Genomic DNA, 27,994 nt, shown 5'->3' on the forward strand with positions numbered 1-27,994 from the left:
GCGGGCGATCCAAGACACATTGCAACGATTACGCCTCTTGGCTGACCTGGAAAGCACCTTGGGATCCCCCGGAAGGGTTGGAGAAAGAAGTCTGTGCTTCCCTGCTTAAGATGCTGCCCCTGTGACCTGACCTCAGATAAGCGAAGAAAAATGGATGGATGTTTTAATTATTATAGCACCAATAAATATGATACTGAATACCATTGAAATCTTTGCACACCAGCGTTTGGGGAACGGTGATCCAAGCATGAAATAACAAGTGCATTGTACCAGTTAGAGTTAGTGTTTTCTGTAAATTATGCAGTTTTCAAAATGAAATATTGTCACTGTTTATATGATGTCTTTTTTTCCCGTTGATATGTTCTGCAGTTGTCCATGGCTTTCAGAGCATTTCTCAGTTGCTGTTCCCATTTATAATGGCATCATCTTCCTAATTGTTTTGGCCAACTTCTGTATGGCTACGTTTATGGACCCAGGCATCTTTCCAAGAGGTAGGTGGATGGATAGGCATTTACCTTTGGTGATTGGGACTAGCTTGTAAAGGTTTATGGTTTCTTAGTGAATTGATTTGAAAAACGTGATGTTACTTTTACTTGTATGCTGTGAAGATATTTGAATACAGGGGTGTAAACCTCATTTCTGTTAAGGGGCCACATTTATCCTGGTTTCATTTCAGGTGTGCTGGACAAGTCAATTAAAAAATTTTCCTTTTTTTTCAGCACAAATGTTTACATTTATCTTTATTATTGATCGTTGTTGCGAATCTTATTTAAAATTGTGTAAGCAATCTGAAATGTCTCAAGGATGAGGGCAATTTCAGCATTATGAATTAGTTTTGCTTTACAAAAGTGGAACTGACAAATCACAGTGGCTCAATATATATACAATAGTTTACCAAATATAAAACGTGTTAGAGCTACAATCATGATTTTAAATGTACATGCATTTTAGATTCTGCAGTTTGAAGGGTCGCTGTTGTCCAAAAATGTTTTTCATGCAATATTTAGTGAGATTAATCGTGTTAATGCAAGTGAAAAATTGTGTGCCCATTAATACACTGAGAAATATAGGGAAAAGTTAATTAACAGTCATTTCCAGTGACATTTTTTCCAATGTAGCGTTTAGCCCATACTGATTCGGATCAAATGATGAGGCTGAAAGTTCAAATTGAGTGTGTTATCTGTGATGTGATGAGCAGCTATGCCCCACAAATAGGATGTCCATAGAGGTGAAAGAGATATTCTGGAAGGAACTAAATGAAGTACTTATGATCATCCCAGAGGAAGTTGTGATAAGCGCAGATTGTAATGGATTTGTTGGTGAAGGAAGCAGGGGTGATATAGAATTTATGGGTAAGTACGGCATTCAGGAAAGGAACTTTAATGGACAGATAATGGTAGAATTTGCCAAAAGGATGGAATTGGCTGTCGTGGACACTTTTTTTTTTTCCAGAAGAGTTTGGAACATAGAATAACAAAAACGGAAGTAGAAGCATGCAGGTGCATTTTGTGCAGATGTAATCTGAAAAAAGTGACTAAAACGTTGTTTGGGGAGAGTGTACCGAGACATCTTAGGATGGTGGTGTGTAGGATGACTGTGGTGGTGAAGAAGGAAGATTAAGACGAGCAGAGAACCATGGGTGGAAGATGGGAAAAGAAGAGTGGTGTGCAGCACTCAAACTGTGCACACAACCATCAAAGTCTGGTGTCTCAAACTGTCTCCAAAACATCTAACTTTGGCTCTCCCTCTAATGAGATAATTTAAATCCTCTCCAACAGGCTCACTCCTATAGAGAATCTCAACATCTTCATGCGTGCCACCTACAGCTCTGCTTCCTGTTGTCTCTATAGTGCCATTCTCTCTAACCTTAACATCCTGGCTGGTCTCACTACGGTCTTAAAACGTTTGCCCTTCATTGTAGGAGAAGCTCTTCTTTTGCATAACACACCTGACACCTACCGCCAGCTGTTTCAATCTGCTTGAACCCGCTTCTTCACTTCCTTAGCACACTCACCATTGCTCTGGATTGTTGACCCCAAGTATTTGAAGTCGTCCACCCCCGCTATCTCTTCTTCCTGTAGCCTCACCTTTACCCAATTCACCCCTCTCATCCATACACATATTTCTTACAGGGAAGAAAATGAGAGAGGAAAAATGAGAAGAAAAAGACCCTGCTCTTTTGTAAGTTCTCCCACTTAGAAATCATGGAGGGGTCTGAAATTTTCATTGAAGGAGCATGCCCACTGTGAGATAAAATAGATTATCTAAAAAGAAAAATCCAGAAATCACAATGTTTTTTGTTTTTTTTTTTAAACGATTTGTTTGTGTGATACGGCTGCAAATAAGTATTTGAACACCTGTCTACCAGCTAGAATTCCGACCCGCAAAGACCTTTTAGTCCGCCTTTAAAAGTCCACCTCCACTAATTTTATTATCCTGAATCAGACGCACCTAAGTGAGGTCGTTAGTTGCATAAAGACATCTGTCCACCCCCATACAATCAGTAAGACTCCAACTGGTTACATGACCAAGACCAAAGAGCTTTTTTTTTTTTTTTTTTAATGTGTGATACAACTGCAAATAAGTATTGAAACACCTGAGAAAACCAATGTTAATATTTGGTACTGTAGGCTTTGTTTGCTATTACAGAGGTTAAACATTTCCCGTAGTTGTTCACCAGGTTTGCACACACTGCAGGAGGGATTTTAGCCTAGTTCTCCGCACAGATCTTCTCTAGATCAGACAGGTTTCTGGTCTGTCACTGAGAAACAGAGTTTCAGGTCCCTCCAAATATTTTCTTTTGGGTTTAGATCTGGAGACTGGATAGGCCAAACCACAACTTTGATATGCTTCTTACAGAGCCACTCCTTGACTTTCCTGGCAATGTGCTTCGCGTCATTGTCATGTTGAAAGACCTAGCCACGACCCATCTTCAATGCTCAGGGAATGAGGTTGTTCCCCAAAATCTCACAATACATGGGCGTGGTCATCCTCTCCTTAATACAGTGCAGTTGTCCTGTCCCATGTGCCAAAAAACACCCCCAAAGCATGATGCTACCACTCCCATGCTTCTTCACACTAGGGATGGTGTTCTTGGGATGGACCTCCTCTTTCGTCTTCCTCCAAACACGGTTAGTGGAATTATGACAAAAAAGTACCATGTTGGGTCTCATCTGACCACAAAACTCTCTCCCATAACTCCCATGTATCATCCAAATGGTCATTGGCAAACTTAAGTCGAGCCTTGACATGTACTGGCTTAAACAGGGGAACGTTGTGTGCCATGCATGATTTCAAACCATGACATCTCAGTGTATTACCAACAGTCACCTTGGAAACGGTGGTCCCAGCTCTTTTCAGGTCATTGACCAAGTCCTGTCGTGTAGTCCGGGGCTGATTCCTCACCTTTCTAAGGATCATTGAGACCCCACGAGGTGATAGCTTGCATGGGGCTCTATTCCGATTGAGATTGACCGTCATGTTTAGCTTCTTCCATTTTGTAATGATTGCTCCAACAGTGGACCTTTTTTCACCAAGCTGTTTGGCAATTTCTCCATAGCCCTTTTCAGCTGTGTAGAGTTGTACAATTTTGTCTCTGGTGTCTTTGGATAGCTCTTTGGTCTTGGCCATGTTCCAAGTTTGAGTCTTACTCATTGTATGGAGTGCACAAGGGTCTTTATGCAGCTAACGACCTCACACAGGTGCATCTGATTCAGGGTACTACGTGGAGTGGAGGTGGACTTTTAAAGGCAGACTAACAGGTCTTTGAGGGTCAGAATTCTAGCTTATAGACAGGTGTCCAAATACTTAGTTACAGCTGTATCACACAAATAAATCGTTTAAAAAATCATACATTGTGATTTCTGAATTTTTCTTTTTAGATTATCTCTCTCACAGTGGACATGCACCTACGATGAAAATTTCAGACCCCTCCATGATTTCCAAGTGAGAGAACTTGCAATATAGCAGGGTGTTCAAATATTTATTTTCTTCACTGTGGCTGTCAATGCGGCTTACCCGCTGTTTCTTCTTTAGGCACTGTTTCCTCCCCTGGTAAATCTTCAGGCCCTGAGTGGAGGAAACCTTTTCCCAACCACAAATGGAGATTTTAAGATTAAGTCCTGCTTTGATGGGTGGAGCTTCATTTATGCTGCTCAATGTTCTTTTAGACTTCCATGATTTCTAAGTGGGAGAATTTTCAATACAGCAGGGTGTTCAAATACTTCACTGTAGCCTTCGATAGCTCAGATGGTAGAGCGGAAGACTGTCGTAGCATAATAGATATCCTCAGGTCGCTGGATTTTATATCTATGTATGTTTCTTCTGGTGCCAGTTGGCCGATTTCCCCTTGATGCGCAGTGTCCATATGACAGTGTGTGTGTGCGTGCGTATGTGTGTGCGTGTTTGTGCACTTTTTTGAAAGCCTGTTTATGGCCTTATAATAATAAAATGTCATGCAACCCACCTAAACATACATATTACGGTCACTCACATTTGAAAAATGTACGGGTGTGGTCAGTCATCCCTGCAGGTATAAAGTTTAGGGTGTGATTACGGATGGAATCTCAAGACCTTAAAATAATTTACTGAGTTGTTATACCCGAGTATGTAGTTGTTACCTTATAACATAATCATAATTTGACACTGCACAGACTGAGAGAAACATTTTTAAAGAGGTCAGTAGACATTCAATTTCAAAACAAATTTTATTTCACCGTGATGTATTATCTAGCGTAATTTACGGTGGTACCTATTGTGAATCCATTGATAAAAACAAGCAGTAGGTAATCTATATCTTCCTCAAGCATGTAGAAGGGAAAAGTTTTCAACATCAAGATATTGCAGTACCACGGTAGAAAATGACGATTCGCATTTAGATATATGGACAGACTAGTCTAACATTAGAACTTAATCAAGTCAAAATACATCACAATCTCATTATTATTATTATAGTTAGATACTGAAACATTACATGTGTTATATCCCAGAAATGTTTCAGTGTAATTGAATTTCCTTTGACATGGCTCATGATGTTGATGACTTTCGACGTAAATGTGCTCGCACTTTGTGAAGAAGCTCCGAACATATGCTTTTGGCATAACTTCCGAACATGCTCAGTACGATTAACTTGCATTTCCTGTTTCCGGGTCAATACTGATTGTTTAGGATCATTCTTCTTTTGTTAGTAATGTTTATGAAATAAACACGTAAATTAATGTCAAGACCAACGTTCCCTCTAATTTTTTACGTGTCTGAGCAAACACATTAAGCCCGTGAGCGCCCCCTTTGGCCACTGTGAGCAACATCATATGTATGCACTGTGGTCAGATCAGTGTCATCCATTGAAGTTACATGGCTCATTCAAAGATTCAGATTACAGCATTTACATTCCCATCAGAATATTTTTAAGAACAATTTGGTGTTTTTTGCAAGCTTACATTGAAAATGTCAACAAACAAAAAAATACATTGCTAACAAAACCAAGCTAACTATGAACTAAAAATTTGAAAGGTCGCTTGCAAATTTAGCTATTGCTGCACTGTATTGTCTGTGCTTTCATCCTCAATCAAACTGTACGAAAGTGGAATTTTAACATTATACACCATCTCATCCTGTACTTTTAACTTTGGCTTCAGACCAGAAATTTTTTTTTTCAAAAAAGAGAAAATATCGTCCATTTTCCACCGCTTTTTCTTCTATTATTCACATACCCAGACATTCATTAAAGCAACAGAACTTCTTTTTTTAACATTTACCATTATTATCGAGAGTAAACACAAGCAGCATGTCTAATTCTCTTTGCTCTACATTGCCCAGATTGCATTCCCAACTCGAGCACTGGTGGTGTTTATATTTGAGTGTACCCCTTTAAGAGACTGAGGGGGGCGGAGTCAGGTAAACTCTCAGAAGACTGCGTGCTTCCATGTTAAAAAAAAAAAAAAGAGAGAGAGCCAGGCTGTTGTTCACTGCTCTGGATCAGTTTTCATGTGCGCTGAGAATGTGCGACGTGCGCAATTGCATTGGTCAAGACTACACAAAATAAGCGACGTCTTTCAATATGTATAAATTTGCACTCGTAACAAATTTTACACGCGTGATTTTTCGTGTTCGACTTTGCAGATTTGCGAGCGGGATGGCACACGACTTCGCCTGTCAAATCACAGTGACTATTAATTTGAAAAATAAAGAAAATTGTAAATTTTAAAATTACTACACTAAACTATTCTTGTCTTCTTCTGTGTACAAGAATACTCCAGTTGCCTCCATTTAATCTTTGCAGATTTCATATGCACCGTATTTTAGCAGCTTAATGTTAACTGAATTTGTCATTGAAAATTATCACATGAATTCAGTGGAACCATGGTTGTTTTTCGTTTGCTTGTTTTTTTTTTTTTCCTCATTTCTTGAATCTAACTGATGTCAAAGTTGACTTGTTCAGTTTCTAAGCAGGTGTTCATCTCTGTTTGTAGCTGAGGAAGATGAGGACAAGGATGAAGACTTCCGTGGTCCCCTTTATAAAACTGTGGAGATCAGAAGGATTCAGGTTAGGACGAAGTGGTGTTCAACTTGTCGCTTCTACCGACCGCCACGTTGCTCTCACTGCTCAGTCTGTGACAACTGTGTTGAGGTTTGTTCACACTTACAGTTACATAGACTATTCTAATACAGACTACAATTGTTTTAAATGGAAAATCCACACAGTTAATAATTGGGTAGCACCTTAGCAGACAAAATTTCAGAACTCTTAAGATATCAATGAATCAAATGTTATTTATATTCCACTTTTCATACAAATCCATAATACTGATGTCACCAAACAGAACCCACTCATCAGCTCACCTAGAAATTCTATTCAGAAAAATAATCAACAAAATCAGCGACAAAGGGCAGCTTTAGTCTAACTCAGAATGGAAACAAATCTTACTTTACTACCTGCATTATTGACCAAACTCTTGACACGAGTCAAACAGAGACCCAAAAGCCCCGTACCAGGGGGTTCAGTACTCCTTTACTCTCAGAGCATTGGCCACAGGACTCCCTGGGGGACACGGTTCAAAGCTTTCTCCAAGTCCACAAAACACATATCGTCTGGTTGGGCAAATTGCAATGTACCCTCAAGTACCTTGGTGAGGTAGAAAGCTTAGACCACTGTTCCACAGCCAGGACAACAGCCACTTTGCTGCTCCTAAATAGGAGATTCGACTTCTAGACAGACCCTTCTCTCCAGCACCACAGAAAATACCTTGCTAGGGAGGCTGAGGAAAGTGATCTCCTCCAGCGCTAACACACCCTCTGGTCCCCCTTCTTAAAAGAGCGACCACTAACGGGGTCTGAAGATCCATAGCCACTATCCCTTTTATCCATAATATTTTGCAAAGACTTGGCAAACATGACTGCCTCACAAGTTCCAGATCCTTTAGAAAATCTGGTTGAATGTCATCGTACCCCCAGGGCTCTTCCCCCGAGGAGCTTTTTAATGACCTTGGTGACCTCAGCCCCGAGGAGGTAGGAGAGTCCCCTTCACAGTCCCCAGACTCTGCATCCTCAAAAGAAGGTAAGTGGAATTGAGGTCTTCAATGTATTCCACCTACCAACTCAGAGTTTAGTTCAGCAGTCTCCCAACCATACTATACACAATGTTGATGGTGCATTGCTTCCCCCTCCTCAGATGCCAGATTGTGGACTAGAATTTTCACAAACCTCAAGAAATTCTTTTCCGTGGCCTCATTGAAATGCTCCAATTCCCAAGCTTTTGCCTCAACGACTTCCAGTGTCGCATTCAGCTGGGCTGCCAGTACCCATCGGCTGCCTCTGAAGCTCACAACCCAAAAAGACCCAATCGAACTTTTTCAGATTGACTCCAACCCTCACCACTTGTGTCCACCAATGGGTTCTGTGATTGCTGCTACGAAAGGCACCAACCACTTAACAGGTCCAGTTGGTTGCCTTAACAATGGCGTCACCGAAAATGGCCCACTTGTACCCATGGTCCCCCCGGCTCCCTCAGAACAAGGTCAAAGTTCTGCTGCAGGTTAGAATTGGAACTCCTTCTGACATTGGAAGGAAGACATTCCCAGCAGACCATCACGATACATTTGCGTTTGCCAGGTTGGAGTAGCATCTTCACCAACATCAGAGCCAACTCACAATCAAGTGGTGATCAGTTGAAAGCTCTTGCTCTCTCTTCACCCAAGTGTCTAAGACACGTGGCTGCAAGTCCATTGATACGACCATACACTCAGTCAAGGAATGCCCAAGGGTGTCTGCCCTAATGCCAAATGTTCTTCTCTGCAACTTCAACGTTCATTTTAGCAATGACAGGGAGACCTGGAAGGACATGATTGGGAAGGACGAACCAAAGCAGTGTTGTATTATTAGACTTCTGTGCTACAAAAGGTCCAGAACAAACACCATGGTCAAATGTACGTATCCGCACTTGGCATTAGGATAGACACCCTTGGGTGTTTGATGATTGACTGTATGGTTGCGTCATCAGACTTGCAGCCATTTGTCTTGGGCACTCAGGTGAAAGAGGCAGAGATTTGAAATGATCACCATCTGGTTGTGGATTGGCTCTGAAGGTGGGGGAAGATGCAACTCCGACCTGGCAGACTCAAACGTATCGTGAGAGTGTGCCATGTGATTGAGGGAGTTCCCAGTGGGGATATTCTGACGCACCACCTCCAAGGACTCCAGACAGTTTGGGTACTCTGAGTTGCTGTTTGCTGCATCACCACACGAGTCAGAAAATGTCCCCCCCACTCATAGGCGTAGTGAGGTGACCCTTTCCTATACCAGATGAAAACCCAAGTTGCAGGCAACAAGCCGTTGATCAATCCATATGCCCACACCTGCTCAGTGCCTCTCACCGTATACAACTCCAGAGTGGAAGAGTGTTTAACCCTTCTCAAGAAGAATGGTACCAAAGCCCAAGTTGGGTGTTGAGGCGAGCCTTACAATGTCTTGCTGAAATTTACCTGGCCTCGCTAATGCACTTGACAATCAACATCTGTCAAACCAATTTCTGTAGCCAGAGATCAGCCACCCAGCTAACACTGAGACAGAGTTGACAACTGGCCAGAAGATCATCAGTGATAACCTTGATAGGATTGGTAAGACACATAGCTCATAGCTCAGGATGCTGGCCGTTTACAGTTTTGTGTCCAAGCATATTAATGAAAAGTCTAATAGTCAAATAGTTGGGCGCTATCCAAGAGGGGTGCGTGGGACTCTGGGGAATGTGCTTTTCTTCTTCTTCCTTTTTTTTTTTTTTTTTTTTTTTGCTGTACTAGAATAAAGTGTAATTGCACTTCCACTACAGTAGTTGGAGGTGGCACTCTCATTGTCAGTGTGCGCAGGGAGTATTAGTTGTGCATATTAGCTGTAAAGTTATTTTTATTGCACCTAGCAAACAATCTGAAGTACAGTAAATGAACCCAAAAGAGACATGAAAAAAATTTAACAGGCATGAAAAGAAAGGCGGAGAGAGACAAAGACAATGAGAAAAAAGAAAGTCACCTGAAAGCCAAGCGTATGTATTGTGTATGTGTATGCGTATGTGACTACAGAAAGAGGTGAGGAAAGATGGGTGTGTTTATTGTCTAAAAATGTTGGCAGTGGACAGTATGAAGCCAGGTAAATTAATGTGCCTCTTAAAGACATTGCACCCAAGTCTTGTTGATAAGCCGATGGATATTTTTTCAGTGAAAATGTGCCGAATATTGCTGACAATCATCCCGCTTTGTGAAAGCTACTTCAGAAAACTGTTAGCATCACACAAGGTAGCGTACCAAATTCCTCAGTGCAAAAAACCCACACCATAGCAGATTTTATTAATTTTTGTTTTGTAAGTTAGTTTTATATATTGTGCTCGTGAGTTAATGTTGCTGAACTTAATTTGAAGTTATTTAATTTTATTTTATTTTTCACAGTCAAATTGTGCAATAAGTTAGTCAAAAAAGTTTACTGTTTAAACAAGGGTTTATTTTTATGAAAAGACAAATTGTGTTTGAAATCTTTTCTGTTACAGACTAAAAAACAATGTTAAAGTTAATTTTTTGTTGTAAGTTGAACTACATTTCTTTCATTTTTTTTTCAATTTTCTTTAATGTTAATAAGGATACAATGTTCTGCACAGATGTACATAATATTTATAGTCGTGGCGGAGAGTGGTCGGGGGGCACGAATAATTTTCTTTTTGCAAAAGGGGGTGTGTAACAGAAAATAATTGAGAAGCACCAGTCTACAGGAAGGACAAAATGTTAGGACAGCTTTATACTCGCGTGGGCGGGGATGGCACTGATGTAACTTAGCCTATCCTGCATGGAGTTCGCCTTCATAGTCGAGCGCGACCTATGTCTGCAGTTTTGAAAATGTACTGCAGTTCTCCTAGTTGGGGGTGTGGGTATGGCTGGTATTGGCTCGGACACAAAACGGCGGAGTTTCCTCTACATTTTTTAGCCATTTCCTTAAGCCATTTTTACTTCAATTTTGGTAGCAAGGAACAAAACAACAACAATGGCAACCATGGAACAGTGTCTGCAAGAACAAGTGGACTGAGTTGACCAGATGATACAGTGAAGAAAATAAGTATTTGAACACCTTGCTATAATGCAAGTTCTCCCACTTAGAAATCATGGAGGAGTCTGAAATTTTCATTGTAGGTGCATGTCCACTGTGAGAGAGAGAATCGAAAAAGAAAAGTCCAGAAATCACAATGTATGATTTTTTTTTTAAACGATTTATTTGTGTGATATTAGTGTAAATAAGTATTTGAACACCTGAGAAAAGCAATGGTAATATTTGATACAGTAGCGTTTGTTTGCAATTACAGAGGTCAAAGTTTCCTGTATAGTTGTTCACCAGGTTTGCATAAACTGCAGGAGGGATTTTGGCCCACTCCTCCACACAGATCTTGTCTAGATCAGATAGGTTTCTGGGCTCATGCTGAGAAACACGGAGTTTCAGCTCCGTCCAAAGATTTTCTTTTGGGTTTAGGCCTGGTAGGCCACGCCAGAACCTTAGTTTTCCTGGCTGTGTGCTTTGGTCATTGTCATGTTGAAAGACCCAGCCACAACCTATGTTCAATGTGCTGACTGAGGGAAAGAGGTTTTTTCCCCAAAATCTCACAATACATGGCTGCAGTCATCCTCTCCTTAATACAGTACTGTCGTTCTGTCCCATGTGCAGAAAAACACCCCCAAAGCATGACGGCACCACCCTTATGCTTCACAGTGGGGATGGTGTTCTTGGGATGGAACTCATTATTCGTATTCCTCCAAACACAGTTAGTGGAATTATAACCAAAAAGTTAAATTTTGGTCTCATCTGACCACAAAACTTTCTCGCATGACTCCTCTGTATCATCCAAATGATCTTTGGCAAACTTAAGACGGGTCTTGGCATGTGCTGGTTTAAGCAGGGGAACCTTCCGTGCCATGCGTGATTTCATACCATGACGTCTTAGTGTATTACCAACAGTCACCTTGGAAACGGTGGTCCCAGCTCTTTTCAGGTACAATTTTGTCTGGTGTCTTTGAACAGATCTTTGGTCTTGGGCATGTTACAAGTTTGAGTCTTACTGATTGTATGGAGTCGACACGTGTCTTTATGCAGCTAATGACCTCACACAGGTGCATCTGATTAAGGATAATACATGGAGTGGAGTTGGACTTTTAAAGGCGGACTAACAAGTCTTTGAGGGTCAGAATTCTAGTTGATAGACAAGTGTTCAAATACTTATTTGCAGCTGTATCACACAAATGAATCATTAAAAAAAAATCATTCATTGTGATTTCTGGATTTTTCCATTTAGATTATCTTTCTCACAGTGAAATCATACGTTATGATTTCTGAATTTTTCTTTTTAGATGATCTATCTTATCTCACAGTTGGCATGCTCCTTCGATGAAAATTTCAGACCCCTCCATGATTTCTAAGTGGGAGAACTTGCAAAATAGCAGTACGTGTTCAACTACTTATTTTCATCACCATACACACAAATATATATATATATTATATATATATATATATATATATATATATATATATGGACTGAGGAGAGGCGAAAGGAATACACTAATATCACACAAATAAATTGTTAAAAAAAATCATAGATTGTGATTTCTGGATTTTTCTTTTTAGATTATTTCTCTCACGGTGGACATACACCTACAATGAACATTTCAGACCCCTGCATAATTTCCAAGTGGGAGAACTTGCAATATAGAAGGGTGTTCAAATATTTATTTTCTTCACTGTACATATAATTATGCTGAAAAATTAGGAAGGTAGCGCTGTAGGTGGTATGTGGAATCAGGAGGAATGGTGAGTATGTCATCATAGCATGTGACAAAAACAGACCGATCATGAGAAGATCTCCACGGCATTTTAGACAGTAACAGTTTTTTGTCATGTGCGTGTCATTTGACGCTGGGTTAGGGTTAGGGGTGCATCGGTCACTTGATACAATGGAAGTCTTGTCAGATGAGCGAGTGCGAATTATTAAGAGGGCTTGAGAAGCTATGGCAGCAAGAGAGATTACCTTGGACTTCAGTGTATCATCAAACAGGCGATTCAAGAATCTAGTAGCGATCCAGAACATTCAAGAATGGAGCAGAGATCCAAAACTAGTGAAATGTGGCGGGAATCACAGTTTCACATTCAGATGTATACGGGGGATGGGTTGCTCGTGTCAAGCCCCTTCTGAGCCTGAGTTCAGTGGAAGCGTCTCAACTGAGCCAAGAAGAATGACTTGACTTTTGGCCAGTGGCCCAAGGCTTTCTTTCTAATTTTGAAAGTACAATATCTTGATATGTGATATATATCAAGTGCCATGAAAAAGTATTTGCAACATCCTTATTTTTTTTATTTTTTTTTTTTTGCATATCTTATCGCACATTAAAATCATCAAACCAATTTTAATATCACTCAGAGACAATTCAAGGAAATACAAAATGCAGTATTAAAATGTCAAATTTATCCATCCATCCATTTTCTTTTCCTGCTTATTTATCCTCACGAGGGTCGCGGGGAGAGCTGGAGCTTATCCCAGCTGTCAACAGGCAGGTGGCAGGGTACACCCTGAACTGGTTGCCAGCCGATCACAGGGCGCATGGAGACAAAAAGCCGCACTCACAATTTAGAGTGTCCAATTAATGTTGCATTTTTTGAGATGTGGGAGGAAACCGGGGTGCCTGGAGAAAACCCACGCAGGCACAGGGAGAACATGCAAACACCACACAGGCGGGGCCGGGTTCAAACCCAGGTCCTCAGAACTGTGAGGCCAACGCTTTACCAGCTGATCCCCCATGCCACCCATGGCAAATTTATTCAGGAAAAAAAAATCCAAACCTTTCTGATTCTCTGTGAAATCGTATTTGGGCCACTCTTGAAATCACAACATTATTATGACTGACCACCAATTTGGGAAAGGTGAGTTCAATTCAACAAATTACACCCAAATCTGATTACCACTACACTTTTTGAACCAAGAAATCCCTTCAATGGAATCTGTCAGAGAATCTCTAGTTGGCTACAAGATCTCAAGAACCAATGCATCATGCCACAATCCAAAGAAATTCAAGAAGAAAGAAGAAAAAAGTGATTGAAATCCATCAGTCTGGAAAAGGTTACAAAGCCAATTCCAAGGTTTTGGAGCTTCAGCGAACCAGTGTTAGTGTTAACAGAAAATCCTGAAGGAGGACATCCGGCCATTAGTTCATGCCCTCAAACTCAAGTGCTCTTAGATCACGCAGGAAGACAATGATCCAAAACACACCAACAATGATTCAAGACACACCAGCAAGTCCACCTCTGAATGGCTAAAAAAAAAAAAAAAAAAAAAAATAGGTTTTGAAGTAGCCAAGTCAAAGTCTGGATTCAAATCCTTTTGAGATGCGTTGTTTTTGCTGCCAAGGCTGGCCGTTATTTAGTTCAGGGTCACCCAGGGCCAGAAAGGTTTGTATTTTTTTTGTGCCTTAATAAATTGAATTATCATTTGAAAACTGCATTTTGTATTTTCTTGGGTTGTCTCTGAGTGATATTAACATTGGTTTGATGATTTGAAACCTTTGAGTCTGATAAATGTGAAAAATGAAATAAGGAAGGGGATGAATACTTTTTTCACGGCACAATATTTCCCTGGAAGTCGTCACCATACCATGGTGGAGGTGTTTCTGTGTCCCAATGATCGTAGGAGCTAAGTTGTCTGGAGCTTCAGACCCCTGGCAAACAGGTCCTAGGTAAAGAATCTGACAAAGCACGGCGAAAAGATCTCAATGATTGAAAACTTGAATGGACTGAAGTTTCCCTTGCCCAGACGTGTATCATCAGGCCCTCATTCTAGAGCCAGGCCTGGAGGTGGGGCTCAAGGACAAGCGTTTGATGGCTGGGCTAAAGGATAACGTGGGTCCCTGTCCCCATAGGCTCACCAGCTGTGGGAAGGGCCATAAGGGTCTGGTGGAGTGTGAGCTGGGTGGTGGCCAAAGCCAGGGACCTTGGCGAGCTGATCCCTGGCTACAGAAACTGGCTCTAGGGATATGGAATAAGACCTCTCTGGCTGGGAAGGATCCCGAGCTGGTGTTTGAGGTCGATCATTTCCGACTAGATATAGTTGGACTTGCCTCCACACACGGCTTGGGCTCTGGTACCAGTCCTCTTAAGAGGTCTTGGACCCTCTTCCACTCTGGAGATGCCCACAGTCTGAGGCGCCAAGCACGTATAGGTATACTTGTTACCCCCTGGCTTGGTGCCTGTACGTTTGGATTCACCCCCTGTGGACGAGAGGGTATCCTCCATCCACCTTCAGGTGGGGGTACAGATTCTGACTGTTCTTTGTGAAAATGCACCAAACAGTAATTCAGTCTTCTTTTTTCCCTTTCGGCTTGTCTCTGCTGCATTTTTAGAGGCACCATTAATGGTGAAAGTTGCATACAGTTTTAGGAGAAACATATGGTGCCATCCAAGGAACATCTCATGCATAGACGCCCCTGCTTATTTTGGCGAGACAATGTCAAACCAAAATCTGCACATGCGCGTACTAGAATTTCCTGCCTGCAGCACAGATATGTCTCCCATTGAAAATATGTGGTGCATTATGAAGTGTAGAACAAAGACTTCAGACTGTTGAACAGCTAAAGCTCCACATCAAGCAAGAATGAGAAAGAATTCCACCTACCAAGCTTCAACAATTCACCATCCTCAGTTCCCAATCATTGATTGAATGTTGTTAAAGGTGATCTAACACAGCCCACAGACATGAGCTTTTTGGAATATGTTGCCGCTGTAAAATTCCAAGTTAACGATCAATAAAGTTTGAGTTTGAACATTGAATACCTCATCTTTATGTATTCAATTAAATATAGGTTGAACACGATTTGAAAATGTGCAGCTGCTTTTTTGGAATGTGTTGCAGGCATAAAATTCTAAGAATATGATTTACATGTTTATCAGTTTGAACATTAAATATCTTGACTGATTGCTGTATTCAATTTTTCCACTCTGTTCTGTTATTTATTTTTCACACAACGTCCTAACTTCATTAGAATTTGTTTTGTTGTGTATGTATGTCACATTTTTACACAGATTACTCTCAAACTTGTATGGCTTGATCTTACAGATGATTTCTTTGCTCATACAGGACTTTGACCACCACTGTCCATGGGTCAATAACTGCATTGGCAGGAGGAATTACCGATACTTCTTCCTCTTCCTCCTTTCACTGACTGCCCACATCATTGCTGTATTTGGCTTTGGGTTGCTCTTCATCTTCTATCATCACCCTCACATTGATCGACTGAATACGGTTATCACGTATCCTTGAATGAATGGCCTTTCCTACAAGTGTTCCTTGCCTGTTGAATTTCAAATGAAAATTTAACTCTAAAGGAATGGTTCAATCAGTTTTCCACTCGCTATGATAATATAGTCCTAACCTCAAGGCTAGGGCTTGCACTAATAAATAATATGGATTAATCAATTGATCTTTTTTTTTCCAACTCATCCATAAATTGATTCAAAACTATTTATAATTTCTATCCCTTTTTCCCAAACACGGCACATCAATATCAAATTGAACGTGGAGAAAAGTGGAAAAACTAGCTGCAGTAATCCACATTTCTGGAAAAAACTTTTTTAATGTTGAATTGCTTTCCTTGGCCATCACCACAGAAACATACAAATCTATGCTGTACAGTATGTGCCAAATCAAGGCTTTATTTAATTGCACAAAATTAGGTATTTTGAGTTGTTTAACCCCTTCTCAAGCAATCACCTTATCATAGTGGAGGGGTGTCCCGATGATCCTTGGAGCTAAGTTGAAGTCACTCACATTTGAAAAATGTACGGGTGTGGTCCACCATTCATGCCCGCAGATAAAGTTATGGGTGTGATCCACCAGTCATGCCCGCAGATATAAAGTTGCAGGTGTGATTAGGGATGGGATCTCCAGACCTTAAAATAACTTACTGAGTTGTTATACCCGAGTATGTAGGTGTTACCCAATACCATAATCATAATTTATTGACACTGCACAGACTGAGACAATTTTAAAGAGGTCAATAGACATTCAATTTCAAAACTAAATATTCATCAAATCATTTTTCAATGTGATGTATTGTTATAATCCAGCGTAATTTACGGCACTAACTATTGTCAATCCATTGATGAAAGCTACCTGTAGATCTATATATTCCTAAAGCATGTCGAGGGGAAAGGTTTTTAACTTCAGAATAATGCGGTTCCCTCGGGAGAAAATGACCGTTCGCATTTAGATATATGGACAAACTAGTCTAACGTTAGAATATAAATCAAGTCAAAATAAATCATAATGTCATACTTATTATACTGTAGTTAGATACTGAAACATTACCTCTGTTATATCCCAGAAATGTTTTCAGTGTAACTGAATTTCCTTTGACATGGCTCATGATGTTGATGACTTTTGACGTAAATGCGCTTACCGTACGTGAAGAAGCTCCTAACCTGTGCTTTTGGCATAACTTCCAAACATGCTCAGTACGGTTATTTTCCATTTCATGTTTGCGGGTGAATACTGATTGTTTAGGATCAGGCTTCTTTTGTTACCAACGTTTATGAAATAAAGCCGTAAATGTCAACACCAACGTTCCCTCTAATTTTTTACGTGTCGGGGCAAACACATTAAGCCTGTGAGCGACCCCTTTGACCACTGTGAGCAACATCAGACGAATGCACTGTGGTCAGATCAGTGTCATCCATTGAAGTTACATGACTCATTCAAAGATTCAGATTACAGCATTTACATTCACATCCCAATATTTTTAAGAACAATTTTGTGTTTTGCAAACTTACAATGACAATGTCAACAACAAAAAAATACATTGCTAACTAAACTAAGCCAACTATGAACTATAAATTTGAAAGGTCGCTTGCAACTTTTTCTTTTTTTTTTCAACCCACAATGATATCCCTGTCTGTGTTTCTTGGTGGAAAACTGAATTATTGCTTGGAGAATGGCAGCACAGTGGATCAGCTGGTAAAACAGAGGCCTCACAGTTCTGAGGACCACCCGGGTTCAATCCCAGCCCCGCCTGTGTGCAGTTTGCATATTCTCACCATGCCTGCATGGGTTTTCTCCTCACACTCCGGTTTCCCCCCACATCACATGATAGTGCCGCTGTTAGTCTCCAAGTGACCTGCAATTGGCTGGCAATCAGTTTAGGCTGTACCCTGCCTCCTGCCCGTTGACAGCTGGGATAAGCTCCAGCACTTGCTGCGAACCTTGTGAGGATAAGCGGCAAAGAAAATGGATGGATGGATGCTTGCAGAATATCTTTAGCCATACATGTTGAAAGCTGAATGATGCTCCCAAACAGTTTTCAGGCTAATGTTATGTTGCCTCCTATATTTAAAATACAGAATTAGCTATTCCTGCACTGTATTGTCTGGGCTTTCATCATCGATCGAGCTGTGCCGAGGTGGAAATGTAACAGTATACACCATCTATTCTGTAGTTTCTACTTTGGCTTCAGACCAGACCTTTTTTACTCAAAAAAGAGAAAATGCTGTCCAGTTTCATCACTTTTTCTTCTATTATTCACATACCCCGACATTCATTAAAGCAACAGCACTTCTTTTTTTTTTTAACTTTCACCATTATTATCGAGAGTAAACACAAGCAGCATGTCTAACTGTCTTTGCTTTGCTTTGTTGCCCAGACTGTGTTGCTAACTGGAGGTGTTTGTAATTATGAGTGTACCCTTTTAAGAGCCAGAGGGGGGCAGAGTCAGGTAAACGAGCAGGAGACCGTGTGCTTCCGTGTTGAAGAAAAAAAAAAAAAAAAAAGTCAGGCTGTGCTCCACTGCGGTGGATCGGTTTTCATGTGCGCTGAGAATGTGCGAAAAGTGCGCGATTGCATTGGTCAAGACTAAACAAAATAAGCGACTCCTTTCAATATCTATATATTTCTACATGTAAAAAAAAATGTCCGCGTGATTTTTCGTGCTTGACTGTGCAGATTTGGGAGCACGGTGAGGTGCGAGCGCGACCGCGCTCGTCAAATCACAGCGACTGAAGTTGTCTGGGGCTTCACGCCCCTACTAGGGTCACCCGTTAAGAAGGATGACCAGAGGATGTGTTCCAACTACAGGGGGATCACACTCTTCAGCCTCGCTGGTAAGGCCTATTCAAAGGTGCTGGAGAGGAAGGTCCGTCGGGAAGTCGAATCTCAGATTCAGGAGAAGCAATGTGGTATACTTCCTGGCTGTGGAACAGTGGACCACCTATACACGATTGGCTGCATGGAAGTTCGCCCAACCAGTCAACATGTGTTTTGTGGACTTGGAGAAGGCTTTTCACTGTGTCCCCCAGGGAGTCCTGTGGGAGGTTCTTCAGGAGTATGGGCGACCAAACCCCACATACGGGCTGTTTTGTCCCTGTACGACCGGTATCAGAGTTTGATCCACATTTCCGGCAATGAGTTGGACTCCGTCAAGGTTGCCATTTGTCATTGATAGTGTTCATAACTTTTATGGATAGAATTTAAAGGCACAGCCGAAGCGTAGAGGGTGTCTGGTTTGGTGCATCCTTGCTCCTTGCAGATTATGTGGTTCTGTTGGCTTCATCAAGCCGTGATCTCAAACGCTCACTGGAGTGGTTCGCAGTCGAGTGTGAAGCGGCTGGGATGAGAATCAGCACCTCCAAATCTAAGGCCAAGGTCCTTAGTTGGAAAAGGGTGGCGTTCGCTCTCTGAGTCGGGGATGAGATCCTGCCAAGTGAAGTATCTTGAGGTCTTGTTCACGAACAAGGGAAGAATGGAGTGGAAGATCGACAGGTTGATCAGTTCAGTGTCTGCAGTGTTGTGGACTTTGTATCGGTCCATTGTGGTAAAGAGGGATCTAAGTCTGAAGGCGTATTTCTAAATTTACCAGTCAATCTTTGTTCCCACCCTCAACTATGGTCACGACCTGTGGGTCATACCAAAAAAAACAATATCCCGAATACAAGCAGCCGAAATTAGTTTCCTCCACAGGGTGTCCGGGCTCTCGCTTTGCGATAGGGTGAGAAACATGGTTATCCAGGAGGGGCTTAGTGTCGAGCGGCTGCTTTTCCGCATTGAGAGGAACCAGAAGAGGTGGCTCAGGTATCTGATCTGGATGCCTCTCGGACACCTCCCCCTTGAGGTTTTCTGGGCACGTCCCACCGGAAAGAGAACCCGTGGATAACCCAGGACACACTGGAGAAATTATTTTTCTCGGGTGGCCTGGAAATGCATAAAGATCCCTCCAGAAGAGCTGGGTGAAGTGGCTGGGGAAAGGCAAGTCTGGGTATCCCTGGTTAAGATAGTGCCCCTGCAACCTGACCTGGAATACCGATAAAAGATGGATGGATGTGTTGTTTAAAAGGGACATGTGCTGTCAGAACAATCAAATCATTCGTCTTCTGTTTCGCATCTCCTGACGAGGGTCGCGCGTATCCTGGAGCCTATGCCCGCAATCTCTTGGCGAGAGCTGGGATACACCCTGTACTGCTCACCAATCAATTGCAGGGAACATAAAAACAAACAACCATTTGCACTCACAAGAAATGATAACTAAAATTAGAAGCTGTTTAGCGCCTATAGATATTGTAAAAAAAATTCAATTATGCTCAAAATTACTTTATATTAGATTATTTAAACACCTCTGAATGGAATCGTTCCTTCTTCACTCTTCCAGTGCATTTTTGGGCTGGGTGTTTCCTCGGACAAAAGGGGGGTCGGCTCGCTGAAAAAGTTTGATTTGTAGAGTGTACCTATTGATCAAGTGTTATGTCCACTTACCTCTATGTACTTTTGTCATCTTTAAATACCACCCCCACACAACTATTGTATTTTATTTATTTTTTAATCATTATTTTTTTGCAGTATTTTCATTCAGGCCCTATCAAAGCTTTTTCCATTAAATTTGGGTACATTCTGCATGTTTTAAGTCCCCGTTTGTGTATTGTTCTTATTCAAGTCCTCCAGTTCCTATGATTTGTGCATTTGTTGTAACATCACAGTGCCTGCAGGAGCGAAGTCTGCGATGCATTCTGTGGAAGATGGTGCGTGTAGAGGATTACAACTTTTTTTGGTGTGTTTCAATGTTAAGTGAGTAGTCACACAAGTCCACAGATGTATGTGCTCTGGTAACAATAACCATTATGCCTGTTATAAATAACTTTTCACAGTGCACTTGGCAAAACGTCTGATGCCCCCAACTTTCCCATTCATTTATTTTATTTATTTATTTGTACTGCTGGTCGGATCAGGGCGTTTTAATGTGACACCAAGTACCGCTTCACTGTAGAGGGCGTCTATCATTTAGCGTCACATCTTGGTATCGAAAAATGTTCTTTTCGAGAGTAATGACACGGTGACATCAAAAAGTTCATCCAATTGGAGCGGGGCCAGTGGAGGGATTTCTGAGTGGTACTGTAAACTCCAAGGGGGGAATTGAGGGAGAAATAATTGCAATTTTCCCACAATCACAAACATTGGGCCCTTTTTTACGAAATGGAACACTTGATCATTATCCATGAAATTCTTCCCATCATTGTAAATTAAGTTTATTTATGCACTACATTTGTAGTTTAATATAAACTTCCAGAATTTCCAGAAAATTGTATATCGTGCTATTTCCATAATACCATTCAAAAAGTTAAACTTTCATAGATTATAGTTTCAGAGCCCAAAATAATTTTGACATTATTTAGGGTTCCACCTCATAAAACCCACGAAATCAGGGATTCAGAAACTTAGAATATCCGTCCAACCATTTTCCTCTGACGATCCAAGGTTAAGCTGCGGGGGCAGTAGCTTCAGCAGGGGACCCCAGACTTCCCTCTCAGCACTCACTTCCTCCAGCTTCTCCTAGGGGATCCCGAGAGGATCACAGACAAGCTGAGAGACATAAACTCTTCAGCGTATCCTGGGTCGTCCCCGGAGTCTCCTCCTGGTGAGACTTGCCCACAACACCTCACAAGGAAGGCGAACAGGTGGCATTCTAAACAGAAGCTCAAGCCACCTCATCTAGTTCCTCTTAATGCCGAACCCCAGAAGCTCTACTTTGAGCACTCTTGGGTGTACGAGCTTTTCACCCTCTCTCAAAGGGAGATCCCAGACACCCTGTGGAGGAAACACATTTCGGCCGCTTTTCTTTAGGTCACGGCCCACATAATGTGGCCATAGGTGAGGGTTGGAATGTAGATTGACTGGTAAATTGCTGAACTTCCTGACCTTCATCACCACAATGGATTGATACACAGTACACATCACTGTAGGTGCTACACCAATCTGCCTGTTGATTATTAAAACAAGACCCCAAGATACTGGAACTCCTCCATTTGAGACATGATCTCATCCCTGACCTGGAGAGGACACTTCAACCTTTTCCCACTGAGTACCATGGGTTCAGATTTGGAGGTTCTTATTTTCATCACACCTGCTGCAAACTGCTCCAGTGAGAGTTGGAAATCACGGCTTGATGAAGCCAACAGAACCACGTTGTCTGCAAAAAGGCAAACTACAGTACATGGGACACCAGACAGTGACAAAGGGCAGCCTTGGCAGAGTTCAACCCTCACAGGAAGCAAATCCGGCTGCCAGAAATGCGAATGAAACTATGACGCCAGTGGTATAAAGATTAATAGCCCATGGGTACCCCATACTCTCAAAACACCCCACACAGGAATCCCCGAGTGACACAGTTGGATGCCTCCCGGACGCCTCTCTGGTGAGGTGTTCCTGGCATGTTCCACGGGAAAGAGACCCTGGGGACAATCCAGGACATGCTGGAGAGACGATGTCTCGCGGCTGCCTGGTAACGCCTCAGGATCCCTCCGGAAGAGCTGGAAGAAGTGGCTGGGGAAAGGGAAGTCTGTGTATCCCTGCTAAAGCTTCTTCACCCATGACTCGACCTGGAGAAGCGGTAGAAAATGGATGGATGGATTGATATACATCGGCATATTCCTCACTTTACGACAGCATACACCAAATTGTTTATCTGGTCTGGTCTTTTGACAAAAGGCTCTTCAGGTCAAGACTCAACCATCTACGTGAACCTCAAAGATAAACAGCCCTCTTTTGAGGCCAAAACACATTCTGGAGAGAGAAAACAGATTGTTTGAAAGAGAAGTGAAAGAGACTATCTACGTTAGAGGGTGAGTTTCCTGTTTTCAAAAACTGTTTGGTCACCTGAAGTTCGCAAATGAAACCACGTTCATTGGCTTCATCAAAGACAAAGAAGTGGTGAGACTGGAACTTTGGTGTAGTCAACACAACCGTTAAACACTCTAAAAACTGTAGAGATGATTGTGGACTTCAGGATGCATCTTTAACCACGGCTGCCCCTGACACTGTCCAACTGCCTTGTGTCAACTGTCGAGACCTTCAAGTTCTCGGGAATTACAGTCTCAAAGGACCTAAAGTGGGAGACTAACATGAACTCCATCCTCAAAAAGCCCAGCAAAGGATGTACTTCTTGCGGCTTCTGAGGAAGCATGGCCTGTCACATGAACTGCTGAGACAGTTCTACACAGCGGTCATCCAATCATTACTTTGTACCTCCATCACAGTCTGGTTTGGGGTCGCCACCAAAAAGGACAAACTTCGACAATCAAAACTGCTGAACGGATTGTCGGCACAACTCTACCCACTATTGAGGACTTACATGCAACGCGAACGAGGTCCACAGCAGACAGGATCCTTTCGGACCCTCCACATCCTGGCCACCAGCTCTTCCAGCTCCTTCCGTCGGGAAAGCGTTTTTTCCCTCTGGCAATATGCTATTGTTGGGATACTCACTCACATCCTGGAGGTCCAATCAACATTAGTGTTAGTAATATATTTTGTCGACTATCGCACAATTCATCACTTTGAAAGAGAAGTGAAAGAGGCTATCTACGTTAGAGGGTGAGTTTCCTGTTTTCAAAAACTGCTTTGTCACCTGAAGTTCGCAGATGACAAAGAAGGTGACGAGTCTGCATATCGACGGGAAGTGGCGAGACTGGAGCATTGGTGTGGTCCACACAAACTGCCGTTGAAAACGAAAAACCGTGGAGATGATTGTGGACTTCAGGAGGCATCCTTCACCACAACTGCTCCTGACGCTGTGCAACTGTCTTGTATCAACCGTCAAGACCTTCATGTTCTTGGGAATTACAGTCTCAGAGGACCTGAAATGGGGGACAGACATTAACTCCATCCATCCACAGCGGCTATCCAATCAGTACTGTGTACCTCCATCACAGTCTGGTTTGGGGCTACCACAAAAAGGACAAACTCAGACTGCAACAAACAATTAAAACCGCTGAACAGATTCTCGGCACCACACTACCCACTATCGAGGACCCTCCAACATCCTGGCCACCAGCTCTTCCAGCTTTTTCTTTCAGGAAAGCGCTACAGATCAATGAAAGTAAAAAATACCAGGCATTAGAATACTTTTTTTTTTTTTTCCCTCTGGCAACTAAGTCATTAAATTCTTGATCAGCGAACTTACTGTTGTTCTGACTTGTGCCATGTTAGGACACTCACTCACATCCTGCTAGTCCAATCAGTATTAGTAATTACATATATATTTTGTAGACCGCATGATTCATCACTTAAAACTGCTTCCTTTGCACATTTGACGCACTTATCGATTTTACATCTTGCACATCTTATTCAGAATAGTTCCTATAAACAGTAATGTCTCTTGTTCTTTGTTCTTGTTGCTATGTTGTTCTTTGTTCTGAATGCCGACTGCTGGAGAAAAATTCCTTGTTTTTTCACACACTTGGCCAATAAAGCTGTATTCTGATTCTGATCTTGCATAGTTCCTATTTATAGAAATGTCTCATTCTTTGTTGTTGTTGCTTTGTTGTTCTGTATGTCGTACCAGGGCAGCACTAATTGCCGGAGAAAAATTCCTTGTGTTTTTACACATTTGGCCAATAAAGCTGATCCTGATTATAATTCAATCCTGTGTGGAGTTTGCATGTTCTCCCTGTGCCTGCGTTTCTCCGGGCACTTGGCACATTCCCATATTGTAAAAACATTCAACAATAATTGGACACTCTCCATTGTCCCTAGATGTGATTGTGATCGCGACTGTTGTCGATCTCCATGTGCCCTGTAATTGGCTGGCAACCAGTTCAGGGCGTACCCTGCCTCCTGCCCATTGACAGCTGGGATAGGCTCCAACACGCCCGCGACCATTGTTCCCTCTAAACTGTGCGCACTGTCAGCGCAGATGAAAACAGATCCAGTGCAGAAACTACAGCCTGGCGTCTTTTTTTTTTTTTTTTAAACATGGCAGCACACTGCCTCTCACAACGAGCTCCTGCTCAGCCACACCAGGCCACACACTTTACTTCCTCGTTTACCTTACACCGCCCCTTCGCGCTTAAAAGTGTACACTCATAATTACAAACACCGTCCACCACCAGTGTTTTAGTTAGAAACACAGTCTGGGCAACGTAGAGCAAAGACAAGTTCGACATGCTGCTTATGTTCACTCTTGATAATGAGCAGAACTTGAGGTAGCAGAAATGAAGATGTTGAAGTTCTCGCTTGGCGTGGACAGGTTGGATAGGATTAGAAATAAGATCATTAGAGGGACAGCCAAAGTTGGATGTTTTGGAGACAAGGTAAGAGAGAGCAGACTTTGATGGTTTGGAAATGTTCAGAGGCGAGAGTGAGTATATTAGTAGATGGGTGCTGAGGATGGAGCTGCCAGCCAAAAGAGCGAGAGGAAGACCAAAGAAAAGGTTGATAGATGTTGTGAGGGAGGATATGAGGACAGTGGGTGTGCTAGAGAGGAAGGTGCACGAGATAGGCTTAAATGGAAAAAGATGACACACTGTGGCGACCCCTAACGGGACAAGCCGAAAGAAAAAGAAGAATGGTTAAAGTAAAAAAACAGAAGAAATGCTGTCCTGAATGTTGGAGTATGAGAATAATGGCAGAACAAGTGGTGAAACTGGATGAGATTTTATCTTTTTTTGAGTGATAAAGATCTGGTCTGAAGCCAAAGTAGAACGTACAGGATGAGATGGTGTGTAATGTTCAAATTCCACCTTGGCACAGCCTGATCGAGGATGAAAGCACACATGGTACAGTGCCCAAAAGCTAATTCTGTATTTTAAATATAGGAGGCAACATAACATTAACCCTAAAACTGTTTGGGAACATCATTCAGCTTTCAACATGCATTGCTAAAGATATTCTGCAAGCAATAATTCAGTTTTACACCAAGAAAAACAGATGGAACATCAATGAAATGACACAAAGTTGGAAGCGAGATTTCAAATTTATAGTTCATAGTTGGCTTGGTTTGGTTAGCAATGTATGTTTTTGTTTGCTGACATTGGCCGCAACCCTTGTGAGGATAAGCGGGTGAGAAAATGGAGGGATGGAATCGGTGGATGTATGGATATAGAAAATCCCAAGTGTACTAGGGGATGAAAAGAAGTTGGGTTTCCACACCATCATTAAGGCTCGTAATCCTGTCCTATGTAGCCCAAGTATGCTTGAACTGATGGAACCTTGTTTGAACAAAAGTGAATTGTTTTGAAAGACATCCAGAACATTCCACTCTTGATCAATTCAATGGCCTGAGAATGAAATGACCTGGTTGAATGAGAATATTCAAAGGCAATAAAGTCCTTAACTTTCTTTTCCAGGCTGGTTATAATCTGTGTTGCAGGCCTGTTCTTCATTCCTGTTGCTGGTCTCACTGGTTTTCACATTGTTCTTGTGGCTAGGGGCAGAACTACTAATGAGCAGGTAGAAAATACTAAAGAACAGATTTTTTTTTTTAATTCCTGCCACAGATACAGTTCAAATTCTGTGGACTCCTGCTATTCATGGGGATGGCAACTGAGCTTGCCATGGAATGGCAGAATTCTACAATTTATTGACACTGCCACAAAAATGATTGTCTAACTAGAGAAGACCTCTATGATCGTGAAAAGATGGTAAATTAAAAAAGAAAAACTTGTCTGTGAATATTCAGTGGCGCAAACTGAATAGTGAATGGCAAACTGTAAATGACTTGGCGAATGCAATGAATATTTGGAGGTCCACTCTACTTGTCATATTCAAGAGATGCAATCCTCTGACGTTGATGTCTGCATTCATATTCTCTAAAGGTGACAGGAAAGTTCCGAGGAGGAGTTAACCCTTTTACCAATGGGTGTTGGAAGAATGTCACTCATGTCCTCTGCAGTTCACAGGCACCCAGGTTTACGTTTACATTTTAATGTTTTACTAATCACACCATCTGATGAATGTCACATTTTTGTCACGGTGTCCATTGACATTTAAAAATAATAAAAGGGTAAATGAAAATTGGGCGGCACGGTGGACAACTGGTTTAACGTCTCCCTCACAATTTTAGGGACTGGGGGTCAAAACCTGGACCCGCCTGTTTTGAATTTGCATGTTCTCCCCATTTCTGTGTGTTCTCTAGGAACTATGGTTTCGTCCCACATCCCAAAAACATGAATTCATTGCAGACTCTAAATTTCCTGTAGGTGTGAATGTGAGTGCGATTGGTCGTTTGTTTCTATGTGTGCCCTGCGATTGGTTGGCAACCAGTTCAGGGAGTACCCCGCCTCCTGCTTGAAGAGAGCTACGATAGGCTCTAATACTCACACAACCCTTTTGAGGATAATCAGTTCATAAAATGGATGGATGGATAAATGAAAATTATAAATATTTGCATGACTAGATATCTTACTGTCGCTTGCCATAAAAATAGCAATAAAAAGGTGTTAACATCGTGTATGAAGGACATATCTGAGGATCTTGTTGGAGAATAGTGAGTAACATTTGAGACTTCAGTCAGGTCAGCTATGTAATTTTTGTTGTTGGACATGTAGTAGTAACCCGCATCCTCACCGGCTCTGTCTGTCCACTCTTGATGGCTTGTAAGTGAGTGAGCATAAACACAACATACCTGGCTCTATATTACATATTATATCGAGTAGCTTTTGGAAATGCAGCTCTTATTTTCTATTTCGTCAAGACCGATGAAAATGGGAACACGTATCCTCAATTTTTACAGATAGTAGATAGAAGATAATAATTCTGTTAATCACATTTGAACTTGGACAGATGCATTTATGTTGTTGAATGATTTTGCGAAACATTCAATCGAAAGAATTTGAAGGGTATTGCTAAATAACATTTTCTGTTAGTAAACGATTACAAAGTGTCACATTAAATGTTAATGGAATTTGACGGACAACTTAATTTTATTTTAAAATGTGATCATGATCTAGATTCCCACACACAACTGATTTTTTTTTGACAAGCCAGATATGACCACACTACAAGTAGATCATATTTAACTGATGGAGCCTTATGTCCTTCTCTGTCCTCTGCAGATATTTAAATAGGAAGCAGTATGTCCAGAGCCTGTGTGTCCAGCCTCCTTTTCTACGGCTACAACTGAGTGGCACCCGCCGAAATGCAAAGATCCTGAACACTGGTTTACGAGATCTACATAGG

General features: G+C 41.7%; 1 protein-coding gene across 9 annotated transcripts in view; it reads left to right on the forward strand.

Annotated features, from left to right (window-relative positions):
• The window catches only part of LOC133506298 (palmitoyltransferase ZDHHC5-A-like), a 104,798-nt gene that overhangs the window by 21,509 nt on the left and 55,295 nt on the right, over window positions 1–27,994 (forward strand). For 6 of the 9 annotated variants that reach the window (XR_009796469.1, XM_061830301.1, XM_061830299.1 and 3 more), the window contains exons 3-8: window positions 370–491; window positions 6,471–6,628; window positions 15,641–15,813; window positions 26,164–26,266; window positions 26,632–26,723; window positions 27,871–27,994. Coding sequence is in view for 7 of the 9 variants with exons in the window: in XM_061830301.1 (XP_061686285.1) it covers window positions 370–491; window positions 6,471–6,628; window positions 15,641–15,813; window positions 26,164–26,266; window positions 26,632–26,723; window positions 27,871–27,994 (772 nt within the window). In the remaining 2 variants the exon portion in view is untranslated. Of the gene's footprint in view, window positions 1–369; window positions 492–6,470; window positions 6,629–15,640; window positions 15,814–26,163; window positions 26,267–26,631; window positions 26,724–27,870 lie in introns of those variants that run through there. The other 3 variants (XM_061830304.1, XM_061830305.1, XM_061830306.1) reach the window with 3 other exon arrangements.

Source organism: Syngnathoides biaculeatus, chromosome 9 (assembly GCF_019802595.1).
Source record: "Syngnathoides biaculeatus isolate LvHL_M chromosome 9, ASM1980259v1, whole genome shotgun sequence".
In the NCBI taxonomy this organism is placed as follows: Eukaryota; Metazoa; Chordata; class Actinopteri; order Syngnathiformes; family Syngnathidae; genus Syngnathoides; species Syngnathoides biaculeatus.